At 40.8% G+C, this 17552-nt stretch overlaps 1 protein-coding gene across 4 annotated transcripts in view; it reads right to left on the bottom strand.

Annotated features, from left to right (window-relative positions):
* The window catches only part of LOC122707997 (dimethylaniline monooxygenase [N-oxide-forming] 2-like), a 34616-nt gene continuing 17064 nt past the window's right edge, over positions 1–17552 (bottom strand). For 3 of the 4 annotated variants that reach the window (XM_043924069.1, XM_043924066.1, XM_043924067.1), the window contains 7 exons: positions 15708–15896; positions 13074–13236; positions 9829–9971; positions 5803–6002; positions 4184–4536; positions 1532–1604; positions 1–515 (listed from right to left, as the gene is read on the bottom strand). In XM_043924069.1, the coding sequence (XP_043780004.1) occupies positions 170–515; positions 1532–1604; positions 4184–4536; positions 5803–6002; positions 9829–9971; positions 13074–13236; positions 15708–15833 (1404 nt within the window). In that variant the 5' untranslated portion in view covers positions 15834–15896 and the 3' untranslated portion in view covers positions 1–169. Of the gene's footprint in view, positions 516–1531; positions 1605–4183; positions 4537–5802; positions 6003–9828; positions 9972–13073; positions 13237–15707; positions 15897–16304; positions 16338–17552 lie in introns of those variants that run through there. The other variant, XM_043924068.1, reaches the window with a different exon arrangement.

Here is a 17552-nt window from a genome sequence, read left to right as displayed (position 1 = left end):
TTTTGGTTTTATACATTTTATACCTAATTCTTCTAACTCTTTCTCTCTCTCTGTTCTTTCCAACTCTAAAATTTAGACTTTAGATTTAATATTTTTTCTTTTAGTTTTTTTTTCTTTAAGAGGTACTGACTGCCATTAAAACTTAAAGCATTATGCTGACAGATTAGAATCACTGAAGTTGGGAAAAAAAGGCCACCACAACAGCAAGAAGCCCCAGGATTTTCAACAGGAAGGAAACTGGGAAAGTAGATGAGGTTTTGATAGCCCGTGTCTTTAAAGGCTTCAGCGTCCTTTGTTTCTGGGTGAAGATGGCATTCCTGGCTCCATCCCACTGCCCAGGCCCAACCAGACGATACTGATAGGAGTTGCACGGCCCAAAATAGAGTTTCACAGCCAGTTTAGGATCTTTTAGCAAGAGAGAAAGGATGTCTGGCTTCACACCTATCTCTACAGCGAGCTCGTCCACGTAGCTGATGTAACTGGTCTGCAGTAGCTGGCTTTTGCTCTCTCCAAACCTTAACGTAGAAAAAAGGACAGAGTCACAAAATATTCTAAGTTACATAAGAACATTCGGTATTCAATAAGTGCTGAAAGAATGGAGAGATGAATGAATGAATAAATGAGCTTTGAATGACTCTGGTGGCAAGTGTTAGTTTATTTCATCAGGAGACCCACATCTCAGATTGAGAGTAGGATATAAAATAAATAAGTCTGATTTCATGGAAGTTCTAGGAATGTGATAGGGTTTATAACCATTATTATTATTTGGTATTTAGCAAGCAGCTATAAATCTTCTGGCAAGTAAAACTAGTCAAGATTGTTGCAAAGATTCACCAGATTACAGATGCAAGTGTAGCTTGGTGTCTTGCACAGAAGAGATGCTTAATATTTTCTAGTTAAATTGTTAAAGTATCTGGCACTCTGGTTGGAATGTAATAGATGAATTAGAGCTTTAAAGTGAGATAATCCCTACATGTGATGTAAGGCCCCAGAGTAAACCTTCCAATGTACTTAATCACTTATGGAATTTAGTGGATTCCTTATGGAATGGATTCTTAATGGATCCTTAAGATCACTTATGGATTCTACTGTGTCACAAAGTATAAATCCTTGACTTTCATTCCATGCCAACTCCTTTCTAATTTGCTTTGATGGGAGTTCCCCCAGCTAACTTTCCAGAGATACTCGGGGCTACTGTCACCACCATTGCCCCATCCCATTTTCTCTTCACCACAGAGTGTGAGAAGATATAGAATCTAACACAGGCATCATACAAAACAAATGAAAATATGTCAAGGAAAAATGTTCTCGTTTGGTGAAATGACTATTTTTAAGTAGTTGGATCTTAAACTAGCATATATAAGAATCATCTTGGAAGAACACAAAAATATGAATTTCCAGTCTCATCCAGAAATTTTGATTCAGTTGGTCTGGGTTATGTCCCAGGACTCTGCATTTTTAAGAAGCAGCTAGGTGATTCTTGTGAGCAGTTCAATACTGTTCTATGTAAAGAATTAAAAAAAATTCTTACCAGTCAATTCTTTTTTTATTCCTCTTGATAATGTCTTCCATCATAGTTCTCTCTGAGGGCAAGGTACATAAGCCTAGAAAATAAAAGGCTGGTTGAGCGGTAGGTTTGGATCAGTATCATTACTTTATCTAGTAATTGATTCTTACATGTAAATTTTGGCCACTGACCCATGTTAAACCAGTCAGGGAGGCTGTGCTGTTGAACTCCAGGGTGTGCCACTCACATTGAGTTCTGTGTGATGTTGCCCAGGATCCACCAGACTACACCATGGACTCTGAGGTGGGGTGGTGGTGGTAAGAGAGGAAGCTGGAGTGGGAAAGTGAGCCTACGAAGCCAGGGAGTTCTGCCAGGTGGCGTGAGCTCCATTCTGAGGGTGGTGGGAAGCCTTGGGAAGTGACCTGATCAGGTTTGCCTTTTGGAAAGATTTTCCTAGGTGTTGAATTTTGGAAAATGGGTTCCAGGGAGGTGAGTGTAGAGGCAGGAAGACCAGTTAAGAGGCTGTGAAGTAAACCAGGTGAGGGAGAGAGTGGCACAAACTAGGTGGGGCAGTGGGGATGGGAGAAAGATTGATGTGAGTCATCACTGTGTGCTTGGGAGGCCATCTGTGTCACAAGTGTCCCTGGAGCGTCAGACATGCTGGAAAATGGTCAGTTTCTCTGACAGGCTACAGTCCATGTGGTTGCATATAATTGCACATGACTGAGCAACTAACACTTTTTTCACTTTTTTTGGCTCCCTAGGGGCTCAGATAGTCAAGAATCTGCCTGCAGTGCAGGAGATCCAGGTTTGATCCATGGGTCAGGAAGATCCCTTGGAGAAGGGAATGGCTCCCCACTCCAGTATTCTTGCCTGGAGGATTCCATGGACAGAGAAAGCTGGTGGGCTACAGTCCATGGGGTCGCAAAGAGTCAGACATGACTGAAGAAGTAACACTCCTTGGATATGGCTAGTCATCAGACATCTCAGATTCAATGAGTCCAAAATTGAGTTTATCACTGAAGTCCTCCTGCTCAGGCTTGCATTCTTCCACACGCCTCCCCTCGTCCCAGCACTGCTCTCAATCCAGTTTCCACTGCCTGAGATCTGCAAGTCACCTGTGATTCTGCTCTCTTCCTTCAATTATTCTTGGAGCCGATCATTATGTCCTGCTGGTTTCACTCTTAACTATTTCTCTTCTCCACATTGTCTGTTTGCCTGGCTGAGGTTGTATCATGTTTTAGTATAGACAATTACATAGCCTTCTCACTGGTCTCTGGGACTGTATTTCTTTCACCTTTCAAATCTATCTTTCACACTAATGCTGAAATAATCTACCAAAAATGTAAATCTGATAATGTCTGGTCTTTGCTTAGAACCTTTCACTGGGTCCTCTGGCAGAAGGGCTTTCTTAAGTGGAGACTCTAGGTCCTCAAGCCAGACTTAATCAGGGCTCCTAAGGGTCCACTGGATGGTATTGGGTCTACCAGCTAAATTTGGGAAGGGGCTTCAGGTGGCTCAGTAACAAAGAATTTTCCCACAATGCAGGAGACGCAGATTTGATCCCTGGATTGGGAAGATCTTTTGGAGAAGGAACTGGCAACCCACTCCAGTATTCTTGCCTGGGAAATCCCATGGACAGAGAAGCCTGGCAGCGTACAGTCCATAGAGGCGCAAAAGAGTTGAACATGACTTAGAGACTAAACCACAACAAGAAATTAGAAAGAGCTGATCTATATTTTATATTCAAACTCGTTAGTGTGCCTCAAAAGGTTCCTCTGTTCTGGTCCCTTGCTCTCTAAGAAGAATCTTTCACCCCTCCCTGCCTCACACCCCACGTTCTAGGAATATCAGATAACGTGTAACTCTCCATCTATATCACACCTCTGTGCTCTCACTCAAGGGTTCCTTTTTCTGCACCTGGGAAACCCAGCTATCTAGGAGTCTTCCTTGACCACATGCCCTTCCTCAACCCCACTCTGTTGTTGCTAGCACTCTTTCTCTTCTTTCTGTACACTCCATGCATTCCTCTGACAAAGCATTTGTCTTATTATCTTGAAATGATCCATTTAAATTTGTCTCTATGCCACCAAGTTCCAGCACAGGGCTGAATATTCAATAAATTTTTGTTTAGCTGAATTGAACCCTGGGATCAGGGAGATAGTAACAGTCTTCTGAGAAGTGCAAAGTGCTACACAATGCTCAGAGAGAAGTATTTCAATCATTTTATAGCTTTGTAGGGATCTGTGAGGTTGAGGTGCTTAGATATTAAGAGTTAATTTGGAATTAAGTATGGAGTAGGCCCTAGGTCTCTTGATTTGCACATATCCCAAGGAACTTATAAACATTTTATAGGTAAAACTTGGAGTCATAGATGTCTTCCTTCTTCACTGTTCTTTCATTAGTCCAACAAAAAGTAATATGTACTTAACACTATGCCAATTGAAATTCTCTGAATTTTCTAATATTTTAAAGGAATGATTATGGATATTTATTCTTGTATCCCAGTATTTGTTATTTTTTGAATTCTCTGCTAACTTTTTAGGATGCAGTTTTGTGAGAGCAGCCAAGGTTGGAAACTTTTTTGGCAACTTCCTTTTCTAAACTTGTTTTTAGCAAAGTCCACCAAGTGTGAAACCCTCAGCCACTCACCTGCCTGCTCACTCACTCACTTACCTTTGAAAACTCTGGTTACCCAACGAGCTTGAAGTTCAATAGCTGGGAAAATGGGACCTAGGGGCTGGATTAAACCGATGCATGCAAGAGTTGACTTCTCCAGTTGAGGAGGGAAGATGAATTTGTACAGTGAGACCATATTATTCTCTACTTTAACAAGATCTTCAAGGAAGGGAAAAGAGACAGTATATCCTGTTGCAAAGACAATGATGTCAATGTTCTCTTCCACTGTTCCATCTTCAAAGATGGCAGATGTTTCTGTGAGCTCTTTCACTCTTGATTTCACCTTGATGGCTCCATAGAGTATACGACTTGGAAGGTCATCATTTATGACAGGCTCTTTTGAAAGGTATCTGAAACACGCAGAAGAAAACACTCAGAAAGGAGCATTTAATGAGGCGTTTTGAACTCTGTTAATATTTTATGGGGTTGGATTTGAGAAAAAAGTAGTTTCTAAAATATCTGTAAAACTTTCTAACTTGACTAGTTGGCCTACCCCAAACTTTACTCTCAGACTTTATTCTCATGTCACATGAGACTTTATTCACATGTCACATATCTCTTCCTTCAACAAATAAGGAAAACATGCATGTAGGTGATGTGGGCAAAACACATTGCAAAAAAAGAGACATCCTAAGGGTTTAGGCAAAATGCCAACGTCTGTGATCAATTCCTAAGTACTCCAATTGTCATTATCCTGCTGATATCTCCACTGTTGCTTTATGTTATCTACCTTTAATTATCTTGCTGTTTTATTTAATCTCTATCTGGTCATAAGTAAGGAAGAAAAAATTTGTTAAAAAAATTTGTTAAATTCCCATCAGTTTTGAAACTAAGTAAGAGATTAGTATGAAAATTAATGCATAGAATTAAGTTTGGGGATATCTCTTTATCTCAAATATCCACAGATAGCATGATAGCATGAATAGTGGAGCAATGTCTGGTTATATGTCTGGAATTTCCTTTTTCTTTTAGATCTGAGAACCTCTTAAAAAAAAAGACTGCATGGCATATGTATCAGATCTCAGAATACAGCAGCCATATTGCATTTGTTGAAAGACTGCAAAGCTCTCCTGTTCTTTTTTTGGGGTGGGGGAGGGGGAAGGAGCCTGTTATACTTTGCTAACTCTACACCATAAGAGTTCTTCTCACGGGGGGCTTTTGAGAAATATTCATTGCCTGTTAATCTCCAAGTTATACATCTCTGATCTTATGAACACAAGCAAACAATATGGATGTTTATTTTTCTTTATTTGATAATGGGCTCCTGTAGAATTTGGATCAGTTTTCCCATCCCACCCTCTGAAAGGAAGGTCACAATCTCTTGAAACAGCCTTTTCCAATGTTGGATAGCTCTGGGTATTAGGAAGTCCTCCCCCAATCCTAGTTATACTCTCTGGAGCAACTTCTAATATTTATACTTCATCTTCTCAAATATTTACTTTTTAAAAGGCATATAGAATGGATCTGGGATTCAAAATCTGGGAGCTGTACGATACCCACACTGTTAGGCTGTAGTTTGAACTATCATGTTAGCAATCTGGCTCTTTTCAAAGAGAAACCCTTCTGACAACCCTGATTATCAATGAGTATACCATAAAAAAGTAAAGTAATTTTACTTGTTTTGAGGGACAAGGCCATAATTTTCATGGTTGAACCATTGACTCCTCACTTTTTCCACTGCCCATTTTACAACAATTCGTGGCACGATATTGTAGAGCATGGCTCTAAAGCGGGTGAGGAATGTCAAGTCCCAGGGATAGCCATCTTCAGAGATACGACTCAGGACCCAGGAACCATGTCTGGTGCTGATAAACACCTAGTGAGCAAAAAGGAATGCAGTTCATATTAGGGCATCATCTTTTTTTGGGAGGAACCCACTGTGTAGATAATATATCACATGTATGGCCCCAGAACTGGCTGAAATGCTTTGTCTTAAAGATGATTGACTTCAAAGTGAAGGATCTTCTGGTTTTCACTGTTCTAGGTCAGCTTCATCATACAAGTGGTGCCCCGGGGTATTTACACTGATAGAGGAAGACTACCATAATCTTGAGGACTTCATGCAGACCCGAGAAAATCTTTGGGCTAAACCAACCATAAAATCCACAAATCTACGTTTGCATTGTGGTTCAATACTTCTTCCCTCCTCTTACTTTTCTATCCAACCCAGGTTGTTTTTATAACAAAGGTATACAATTATAATCCAGAAAATATGTATGATTGCAGCCTAAAAGCCAGATTTTTAACTTTGAATTTATTTCAAAAACTCAGAGTTTAAAAATATAACCTTTGCTATTCATAGATATTACTTTATATGGAAGTTAATATAGGAGGTAATCAGTTATATTAATATATATATACATATATTTATTCTTTTCAGATTCTTTTCCCATATAGGTTATTAGAGAGTACAGAGTATATTTCCCTGTACTACACAGTAGTTCCTTGTTGATTATATATTTTACACATGGGCTTTTATTTTATATCTAGTAGTGTGTTTGTGTATATATCAGATATATTCTTTACCTTGTATACTCATATTGCCCTAGTTTTCAAGATGTACATTTAAATCTCTTTTCAAATGTGTATTTTACCTTGTTTACTGTTACTTCTCCATTGACCGAATGCATATTTGATTTGCTTCTTAAAATTTTGCATGTCAGTACTTTTACATGCCAGAACTCTGTGAGTTCTATTGTACAAGGACTTGATAAACATGTTAATACTCCCTTGTAAGGAACTGATTGACTTAAGAGTTGAAGATTGTGAATTCTAGACTGAGGACTCTGGATTCAGACTACCTGGGTTTGACTCCCAGCCTCACTACTTACAAGCTGTGTTGCCTTGAGTGAGTTACTTCAGCCTCTCTGTGTCTCTCTCCATAAAATAGGGGTGGTAGCAGTACCTGCTTCATAGAATTATTGTACCAATTAAAGGAGATGATACATGTAAAGGACTGAAACTGTTGGTTGGCCAATGACAGGTATTGCTAACTATTATTATTTTGTAAATTTAGGCTGGAGGAGTTTCATGTAGTGCCACATATCTGGAGTGAGCCAGAATTTGGAGACACGTTTTTCTGGGTCTCAACTCCTTAACTTGTGAAGTAGCACTGATATAAAATGGTGTTGAATTGTTGGTCTGTGTGTAGTAATATACTTAACATCCTGACTGTTTCTGCTGCTATCCTTTTGTTAGCTTGGCAATACTTTGGCTAGGCATTAGGTAATGTACTTAAATGTTTCTATGCAGTCTCTTTCCATTACTTATCCTCTGCCCTTCTTCTTCAGGGCTTCTATGGTGGCTCAGTGGGTAAAGAACCTGCCTGTAATGGCCTGTAATGCAGGAGACTTAGGTTTGATCCCTGGATTTGGAAGATCCATTGGAGAAGAGAATGGCTATCCACTTCAGTATTCTTGCCTGGAGAATTCCATGGACAGAGGAGCCTGGTAGGCTACAGTCCATAGGGTCGCAAAGACCTGGACATGACTGAGTGACTAACACACTTAGGATCAATCCATGTTCACACTGGAAGCTCTGCCTATTTTATTCCCTATCTTTCTCTGTCACCATACCTGCAGCAGGGGAGTCTAATCTGGCTAGCTCCACTAGCTGTAGCAGTGTGATATGTCTGAGGATTTAGGATCAGATGCATACTTCAGGCAAAGGATCAGAGATTTGGGTTTTGGTGGAAAAGTGTGTGGATGACTCAGCACCATCACACAGTATTTTGAGTGGGTGGTTGGACTGTGGTAGAACAAGTCATATCATTATGAACATGAACTTGCTTTAAGAAGCAGGGCACACTCAGGACTAAGGTGAGTTTAGACTGTAATTTTAAGCTTCGCAGGTGCACTTGGTTCTAACTCTTACCTACACAGCTCCTAGAAAATCTCTGGTAAGCCTTGTCAAAGAAGGATTGAGAGTGCATTGCTCTGTGTAAGATATTTTATCATAATGATCAATTATGTTATTAATCTAATAAATGTTGGAAAGACACTATTTAAAAATTAATGAGCTGGAAGGCACACAAATATAGCCAAGGTGCTTACTTATTATTGAATCTAGCATGATAGACAGGCTTTTACATGGCAAAGCCCATATGAGGAAATAGACTCTTGCATTCTAAGATCTTTGGATCAACTGTTCTAAGTCCAAATCACTGACCTGCAACATGTAGTGGTCTAGTATGGAGCTTCACTTAGTTGATGGCTAGGTCAGCTCTTTTCATCATACTCCCTTCCTCAAGCTTGTCACATTTTCCAAACAGTAAGGGGACTGAACTTGGTACCTTCCCCACCTGAGCTGGCTCTTCTCCGAGCCTTTACAGTTACTGCCTCTTTATTTGTTCTTCATATGAAGGCCTTAAAACTTTGAAAAATGAAAAGTGGTTTCTTTTCATAAATAAGGTGAGGACCTCCTGTGTCTAGTACAACTCTTTCTGGTGTTAATGACCTGCTCTGTCCTCAGGGTGGTAACTCTGACAGGTCCCAGTGGAACCCCGTCATCAACCTGCTGGGGAAGCACCACGTATGTTGATCACATTTGCTACTGGGCATCTGAGCCCTGGGGCTTCTTTGGTGGCTCAGTGGTATGAACCAGTGCCTGCCAGTGCAGGAAATACATGTTAGATTCCTGGTCCAGTAAGATCCCCTGAATAAGGAAATGGCAATCCACTCTAGTATTTTTGCCTGGGAAATCCCATGGACAGAGGAGCCTGGAGGACTATAGTCCATGGGGTCACAGAGTCAAATACGACCAAATACGGTCTGAGCGACCCAAAAACGACAACAACATCTAAGTCCTGACAGTGTGAGTCTCAGGATAGGGCACTTTTGGCAATGGTAGACATGGCCACAGTAAGTCCTGAGGAGCCAGAAGATGCCAGGCTAAGGAGGCCAGTGTAAGAGTGATAGAACCCCTGGAATCCAGACCATGTTGAAAGGGCTTGCTGTGGGGAGAGGAACCCAAGCTATTTTCCCATCTTTGCCTAGGCCTGTCCTTCCAAAAGGGATTTAGTTACTGCCATTCTCAGCCATCTCTGTCAGCATCATCTGCATCTTGTAATGTTTGACGCTGGCAGCTAGGCTGTGTCATTCCTGAACAGGTGCAAAGATAACAGTGGTCGGAAGACCTCAGGAAGCACCTAAATATTTATGATCTTGTTTGGGAGTCTTACTGTCTATTTAATCTCTCTCATTTTTTAAATGATTCTTGGGAACTATGGATTATTTACATTTCAAGTAGAATTCAAATATGTATTACATTTCTAAAAGGCACTCTTCCAAAGATGAGCAGGTCAACTCATAGAGGCCCCTGGGTAGAAACAAGGCCTCCTGTGCTGAATGTTGTCTGATCCAAATTTAAGTGAGGAGACATCCAGAGAAGTAAAATGACTTGCTCTAGTTTACACAGCTGATTAATGGCAAAGCTGGGAGATTGACTGGCTTCCTGATTTCTAGATTTCCTATGATACCACACTGGGCAACCAACCAACTAATCAACCAATTATTAAGTAATGGAGCCTTGGTTATATGGCTGTGATTTTCTACTATGCCCTTCCCTTTTCCTCTCCTCCCCAACCCCTACCACCCCCCCGCCTCCGCCCCTCCAGCAGACAAGGTAATCGGGGAGCATCTTACCTGAGCAGCCTTCTTACACAACTCAACTGCAATATCTGAGGCTGAGTTTCCTATTCCAATCACCAAAATGCGTTTCTTTTCAAATCCCTCTGGGTGCTTGTATTGGCGGCTATGGAAATACTGGCCTTTGAACTTCTGGATACCTTTGGGGTGAAGAAAAGAGAAATCCATGAACTATGTCAACTTAATTTCAATAAAACTGCCCTGTCAGCTTTTCCTTTCTGGGACCAATGATTTGTTTTGTTATTTCCCCTCTTAGGGAAGTTACAATATTAAGGCCAACTGGCAAACTCAAAGTATGAAGCATGTAAGAAATGTTAGGTTAAGCACGTGGTGAAGTGAAGTGGAAGGTACTCAGTCGTGTCTGACTTTTTGTGACCTCTGGACTATATAGTCCATGGATTCTCCAGGCCAGAATACTGGAGTAGGTAGCCATTTCCTTCTCCAAGGGATCTTCCCAACCCAGGGATTGAACCCAGGTCTCTTGCATTATAGGTGGATTGTTTATCATCTGAACCATCAGGGAAGCCCAAGCCTATAGTTCAGCACCAAAAAAGTTGATTTCAGAGGTTGCAGCTTAGGTGTTTACTAGAGGACAGGTGGTTTTGATGGATAGAGTAGAGTCAGGTATTGATTTCCAGCCATCCATCATCCTATTTTGTAATATACAATGATACTTCAATATCACATAGCATATATTCTTTTGAAGGTTTCTTAAACATATTATTAAGTGCTAATGATTGTAATGAAATGAATTCTTCAAAACCATTTTTCTAGATTCCGTATATGTGCGTTAAAATATGATATTTATCTTTCTCTTTCTGACTCACTTCACTCTGTATAATAGGTTCTAGGTTCATCCACCTCATCAGAACAGATTCAAATGCATTCCTTTTTGTGGCCGAGTAATATTCCATTGTGTATATGTACCATAGCTTCTTTGTCCATTCATCTGTCAATGAACCTAGACAAGCAATCTAGGTTGCTTCCATGTTCTAGCTATTGTAAATAGTGCTGCAGTGAACAATGGGATACATGTGTCTTTTTCAACCCTGGTTTCCTCAGGGTATATGCCTAGGAGTGGGATTGCTGGGTCATACGGTGATTTTATTCCTAATTTTTTAAGGAATCTCCATACCGTCTTCCATACTGGCTGTATCAATTTACACTTCCTCCAGCAGTGCAAGACCATTTCCTTTTCTTCATACCCTCTCCAGCATTTATTGTTGTAGACTTTTTGATGATGGCCATTCTGACCAGTGTGAGGTGATATCTCATTGTGGTTTTGATTTACATTTCTCTAATAATGAGCAATGTTGAACACCTTTTCATGTGTTTGTTAGCCATCTGTATGTCTTCTTTGGAGAGCCTTTTTAAAAAAATTTATTTGTTTTTAATTGAAGGATACTTCGGAGAAGGCAATGGCAACCCACTTCAGTACTCTTGCCTGGAGAATCCCAGGGATGGGGTGGCACAGAGTTGGACACGACTGAAGCGACTTAGCAGCAGCAGCAGCAGCAGCAGAAAGATAATTGCTTTGCAATATTGTGTTGATTTCTTCCATACATCAATATGAATCAGCCATAGGTATACATTTATCCTCTCCCTCTTGAACCTCCCTCCCATCTCCCACCCCATTTTACCCCTCTAGGTTGTCACAGAGTCCCAGTTTGAGTTCCCTGAGTCACAGAGTAAATTCCCACTGGCTATCTATTTTACAGATGGTAGCATATATGCTTCCATGTTCCTCTCTCCATTCATTCCACCCTCTCCTTCCCCCACCCCAACCCATATCAACAAGTCTGTTCTCTATGTCTATGTCTCCATTGCTGCCCTGAAAATAGAGTTCATCAGTATCATCTTTCTAGATTCCATGTATATGTATTAATATACTATATATTTGTTTTTCTCTTTCTGACTTCACTCTGTATAATAGGCTCTAAGTTCATCCACCTCATTAGAACTGACTCAAATGTGTTCACTTTAATGGCTGAGAAATATGCCCTTGTATGAATGTGCCACAGCTTCTTTATCCATTCATCTGTTGATGGACATCTAGATTGCTTCCATGGACAGGCCTTTCTGAAGATAAACATCTGTGTCTTTTCCCAGGAAAACATGGCCTTATTAAAGTATTTGTCTTTGATGATGGGCTGCTTGAAAGAGCCTTTAGATCATGTGCTCAGTTGCATAAGACTCTTTGCAGCTCCATGGACTGTAGTCTGCCAGGCTCCTCTGTCCATGGAATTTTCCAGGTAAGAACACTGGAGTGGTTGCTATTTCCTTCTCCTTTAGATCATATGAGTTCTCAAAGTGTTGGTCCCTTGGCCAGCAGTATTGGCATCCCCAGAGAACTTGTTAAAGATGCAAATTCTCAGCCTAGATCTACAGAGCTGGAAATGCTAGGGGTGGAGCCTAGAAAGTTGTGGTTTTGAAAGTCCTCTAGGTGATTCTGTTGGAAAGTTTCATTGCTTTAGATCAGGAAGCCTCAGTCCAGCTTGCATATTGAAATCACTTGAACAAGTAATTGACCTAGGCCTACCCTAGACCGATTGAATCTTTGAAGGTCATTTGAACTTTAAAAACTCCTCAGGCGGTTTGAATAATGTGGGGCTTGGACTGAACCACCCTATTAAATGTTTTCCTAAAGGCCTTGGGAAGGAAGTGTGCTGTCTTACGGAGGGGCCTGGGAGGAGCCATCCTCCCCTGCACTTCCGGCATCCATGACTATCCTATTGGAGTACTGATGTCCAGAAACTACCCCCAGTAACCCTGGCTGTGGGCATGGCTCTGTGGAAGTCCCCAAAATGAAACAAAGTCACAGGTGTTTGGCAGGATAGAAAAAGGTCAGGGTAAGCTTTTGTTATTGTTCAGCCCTTCAGTCCTGTCCGACTCTTTGCAACCCCATGGACTGCAGCACCCCAGGCTTCCCTGTCGTAAGGTAAGGTACATGGCTGAAAGGATCTCTCCAACAGAAAACCAAGATGGGTGAAAATTCTCTGAAATTCTGAGTAACATTTAGTCACTTTGGGGAAGGCTGAACTTTGGCTGCACTCTGATGATGAAGACCCGGAGGGCTCAAAAGAAACAAAGATGGTATTTGGAATCTTTCATCTTTCTGGCTCTATCCTGATTTTAATATTATGCTGAGTTGCAGTAGCTAGCCAGTTTTGCTGTCAATCTAGCCTGAACATTAAGTAGCTGGACACCTACTCCCAAAAGCCGGGGCTCTGCACAGGCCTCACCTGGAAATGACTCCAGTGGGAGATGAGGGAAGACGTGATGGCCGCTGCAGATCATGACTCCGTCAAAGACAGTGCTTTGCTCCTTACCGTTGTTCTCAGTAACAACCACCCACTGGCCAGAGGTTGCAAAATCCGGGTGTTTTTTCACACTGAGGACGGTTGTCTGGAATCAAACACAGAGAAGGCATCATTGAGAATTACTCTGGCATAAAAGGGGCCTTGTCCAGTGCCTGGGAGTGGGTAAGGGTAGAGTGCAATGTCTGGCTCCATTGAGATTCCATTTGAAGCCATTTCAAGCCACTTAAGGCAAAGACTGCTAAGTGCGCCCTGCTGCTTCTTCCTTGGCACATGCTCCCAAGGATGTACTGCTTTGTGTGAGAGGCCTGACTCAGCAGTGGGAACCAGCGTTAAGTCTCTCTGAATAAGGAGAGAGACTTAGAAAATCATGGCAAAAGTCTGGGCAAGATACAAAATACGTGTTCATCATTCAAGTGATCACACAATCAGCATTTATCACAAAACTTTTGTGTTGACCTCTGTGCAGACTCTGTGTTAGAGAATATATTCCATGCATAGCGCCTGGCACAATGACAGCACTCCATGAATGGTGAGTTATTCCTATTTATTTTATTAAAGGCATCATGTGCTTTTTTTAAAAAAAATTAATTTAAAGTTTGGTTGTGCTGGGTCTTCATTGCTACTTGCGGGCTTTCCCTCATTGCAGAGTGGGGGCTACTCTTTATTGTGGTGCATGGGCTTCATGTTGAGGTGGCTTCTCTTGTTGCTGAAGATGGTCTTTAGGACATGAGAGCTTCAGTAGTTACGGCACACAGGCTCAGTATTTGCAACACACAGGCTCAATAATTGTGGTGGATGGGCTTAGGTGCTCCGTGGCATATGGAATCATCTCGGACCAGGGATCAAACCTGTGTCCCCTGCATTGGCAGAGGGATTCTTATCCACTGTGCCACCAAAGAAGTCTGCATCATATCCTTTATTTTGCATATTGTTGTTTACTAGTGAGTGCGAATTTTTTTGGTAACATTCATTGTTACGTTTGCACAACATTTCTTCCTTTGTGAATTGTCTATTCATATCCACTCATTTTTTTTTTTTAAAGATGTAGTGTGTGGGCTTCTCCGCAGAGCAGAGGCTCTAGAAGCGTGGGCTTCAGTAGTTACAGCATGTGGGCTCAGTATTTGTGGCTTGTCATATTTATTATTTTTAAAATGTCTTGCTAGCAATACATTTCATACTCTCATTTGGATTAAACAATTTACTGGTTTATTGATTTTTTGTAAATGTTGTTTGCTGTGTGGAGGTTTATGGATTTTTAAAAAGGTACATAAATGTTGTGTTTGATGTATTTAAGAAGCAATGTCAAAGGAAGTGAAGCTTTTCAGGTGAATGGTATGCTTCCTTCTTGCTGGCAAGTGTTTGAGCCCCTTATACATGCTTTTGAAAATTTCAGATATTTTTCAAAATGCTGTGTTGGCAATTTTGAAGCTTTTACAGTTTTAAAAAATGTATGTGGAATGTTGTGAAAAGGCTACAAAATGTCTGGGTATTTTCAGTTGAAAGATTTCAAATTTGAAGTTAAGCATGGTATATTCACTAAAGTACTCTGGATTCTTGACTATTCAAAATGTAGTTCGAGGACCAATCTTCACTGTCACTGGGGAGGTTATTAGAAATGTAACTGCCCTGAACCAGTTCACTCCTTCTCAGGCAACCTGGCGGTTTCCCATTCCTGGGAGGTCACTGTATTGATACTGAACTTAGTCTGGACATGTCCTTTTATAGTTTGAATTGAGTTCTTGCATCTTATGGCTTATACCAATTCAGAGATCAATAAATGGGAGTGAGTTTTCTTAAGCCCTCTCCAATCTCCAGAAAACAACATCAGTAAAATGATAAACAAAAGAAGAAGAAACTGGAGGAACTCTACATTAGATAGACTGAAATAGTTTCATGGTATTTGCATATGTTTATGTCCACTAAATCAATTATTCCAAATTAATGTAATACAAATCTATAGTAAAACTAAAATTACTGAGAAAATGAAATGTATTAAAAAATAAGTTCTACTAATATTTATTCAGTGCTATAATTTATTTCCTAGACACAGTTACTGGTTTTCAGAGTGTAGGTTATTGATACAAATTTAGGATGTTTAATGAGGATATTGGTTTTTTCTTGTTGATTATTTTTTTTGAGAAAACAAGGGAAAGGTAGTTATAATTGCATTTCAGAATTATCTGGCCATTCTTATGTTGCTAAAGAATGCATCAAAAATTAACAAGAGTGGTCTCTATAGTGTTCTGAGATGAATGGGGAGCTGTGGGTTTATCTAATCCATTTTCTAAGATAATCCATTTCTATGGAGAAGGTAAGAAAATAAAACAACATAACTTTTGTTTTCATATACCCTTTCAAAGGAAATGAGGCTAGTCGTCTTCAGTGGTTACAGATACTAATTTAAATGCAGTTTCACTGTCAATATCATTCAAGCCTTAATTTTGACAAATGTCTTTCTTCTGTTTATGCATATAGCCTATAATATCACGGGTAATGACATTACTTTTCGAGTTTTCTATCGTGCTGTTTCCCTCCCCCCTACCCCAAATACAATACCTGGAACTGAATATACTTTAGTAGATCAAACTTCTTGGCAAAGATTCTGAAATATTCCAGGACTTTAGAATTGTGCAGGAAGTTTGGAAAATCGTCAGGCATTGGAAAGTCACTGAAACAGGACATTTCTTTGCTGGTGTTGGTGACGACGGATTGATAGATGCTTGCTCGGCCATCGTCAACATTTTCCTAATGAAATAAAGGAGTGGTAATAAGGTATTAAAGAAATCCCTTGATTTCCTACTCACCTTCCACATCTAACCCCTGCATGATGTGAAGCTCTTTCATTGCTGTTGTTGTTTAGTCATGTTCAACTCTCTTGTGACCCCATGGACTGTAACTGGCCAGGCTCCTCTGTCTATGGGATTTCCCAGGTGAGAATACTAGAGTGGGTCGCCATTTTCTTCTTCAGGGGATCTTCCCAACCCAGGGATTGAACCTACCTCTCCTACTTGGCAGGTGGATTCTTTACCACGGAGCCAACTGGGAAGCCCCTCTCATTGCTGCAGTATGACTGAAATGTCTGGTGGATGAGGAGCTGTGTATGTGCCATTCTTATGTTGCTAAAGAATGCATCAATAATTAGCTTCCTATTACCTGTTTAGTGTCAGTCATTGTGACAACTGATGCTGAAGCTGAAACTCCCAATACTTTGGCCACCTGATGTGAAGAAATGACTCACTGGAAAAGAACCTGATGCTGGGAGAGATTGAAGGCAGGAGGAGAAGAGGATGGCAGAGGATGAGATGGTTGGATGGCATCACTGACTCAATGACATAAATTTGAGTAAACTCCGGGAGTTGGCGATGGACAGGGAGGCCTGGTGTGCTGCAGTCCATGGGGTCGCAGAGTCAGACATGACTGAGTGACTGAACTGAACTGATTGTGACAATCAGCCCCCTTCCAAAATTTCCCCTGGGGAGACTACACCGGTCTTCCACATCTTTAGGAACCAATAAACTCTGCGTCACTGGTCAGAGACTATAATGGAGAATTTCAGTTAAAATGAGTACTTTGGGGAGCAGGAAGTTTTCACATCTTAATTTGAATCCCCTCACCTTTATCTTATGCTTTATGTGAGTCAACCTTCCTCAAGTGATAATAGTAAGTAGTATTTTTTTGTTTCTGGGTGCACTGGGTTTTTGTTGTAGTGCGTGGGCTTTCTCTAGTTGTGTCGGGGGCTTAGTTGCCCTGTAGCATGTGGGATCTTAGTTCCCCCACTGGGATCGAACCTACATCCCCTGCATTGGAAGGTGGATTCTTAACCCCTAGACCACCAGGGAAGTCCCAAGTAAGTAGATTTAATGCTAATCAAGTATATTTTTTTCCTTTTGAACTTTTTATTTTGTATTGGGGTATAGCTGATTAATCATGTTGTAATAGTTTGAGGTGAACAGCGCAGGGGCTCAGTCATACATACAAAGATATCCATTCTCCCTCAAACCCCCCTCCCACCCAGGCTGCCACATACCATTGAGTTCCATGTGCTACACTATAGATCCTTGTTGGTTATTCATTTTAAATATAGCAGTGTGTACATGACCGTCCCAAACTCCCTAACTATCCTTTCCCCACCTGCCCCTGGCAACCATAAGTTCGTTCTCTAAGTCTGTGAGTCTCTTTCTGTTTTGTAAGTAAGTTCATTTGTATCATTTTTTTTTTTAGATTCCCCAATCAAACCTTAAGTTTGATTTTGAGTGTTGTTGAGTATGCTTTTATAATTCAGGAGACAGCACATGCTATGGCTGAGTTTATAATTTCCTCTACAAGAAGTGCTCTGCGTAATGATTTAATGTTAAATCATGCAAGAGCCAAGTATGGTGATTCAATGTCTGTGAAGTCAGC

The sequence above is a fragment of the Cervus elaphus genome, chromosome 14 (assembly GCF_910594005.1).
Source record: "Cervus elaphus chromosome 14, mCerEla1.1, whole genome shotgun sequence".
Classification (NCBI taxonomy): Eukaryota; Metazoa; Chordata; class Mammalia; order Artiodactyla; family Cervidae; genus Cervus; species Cervus elaphus.
This window is presented reverse-complemented; position numbering and strand designations above follow the sequence as displayed.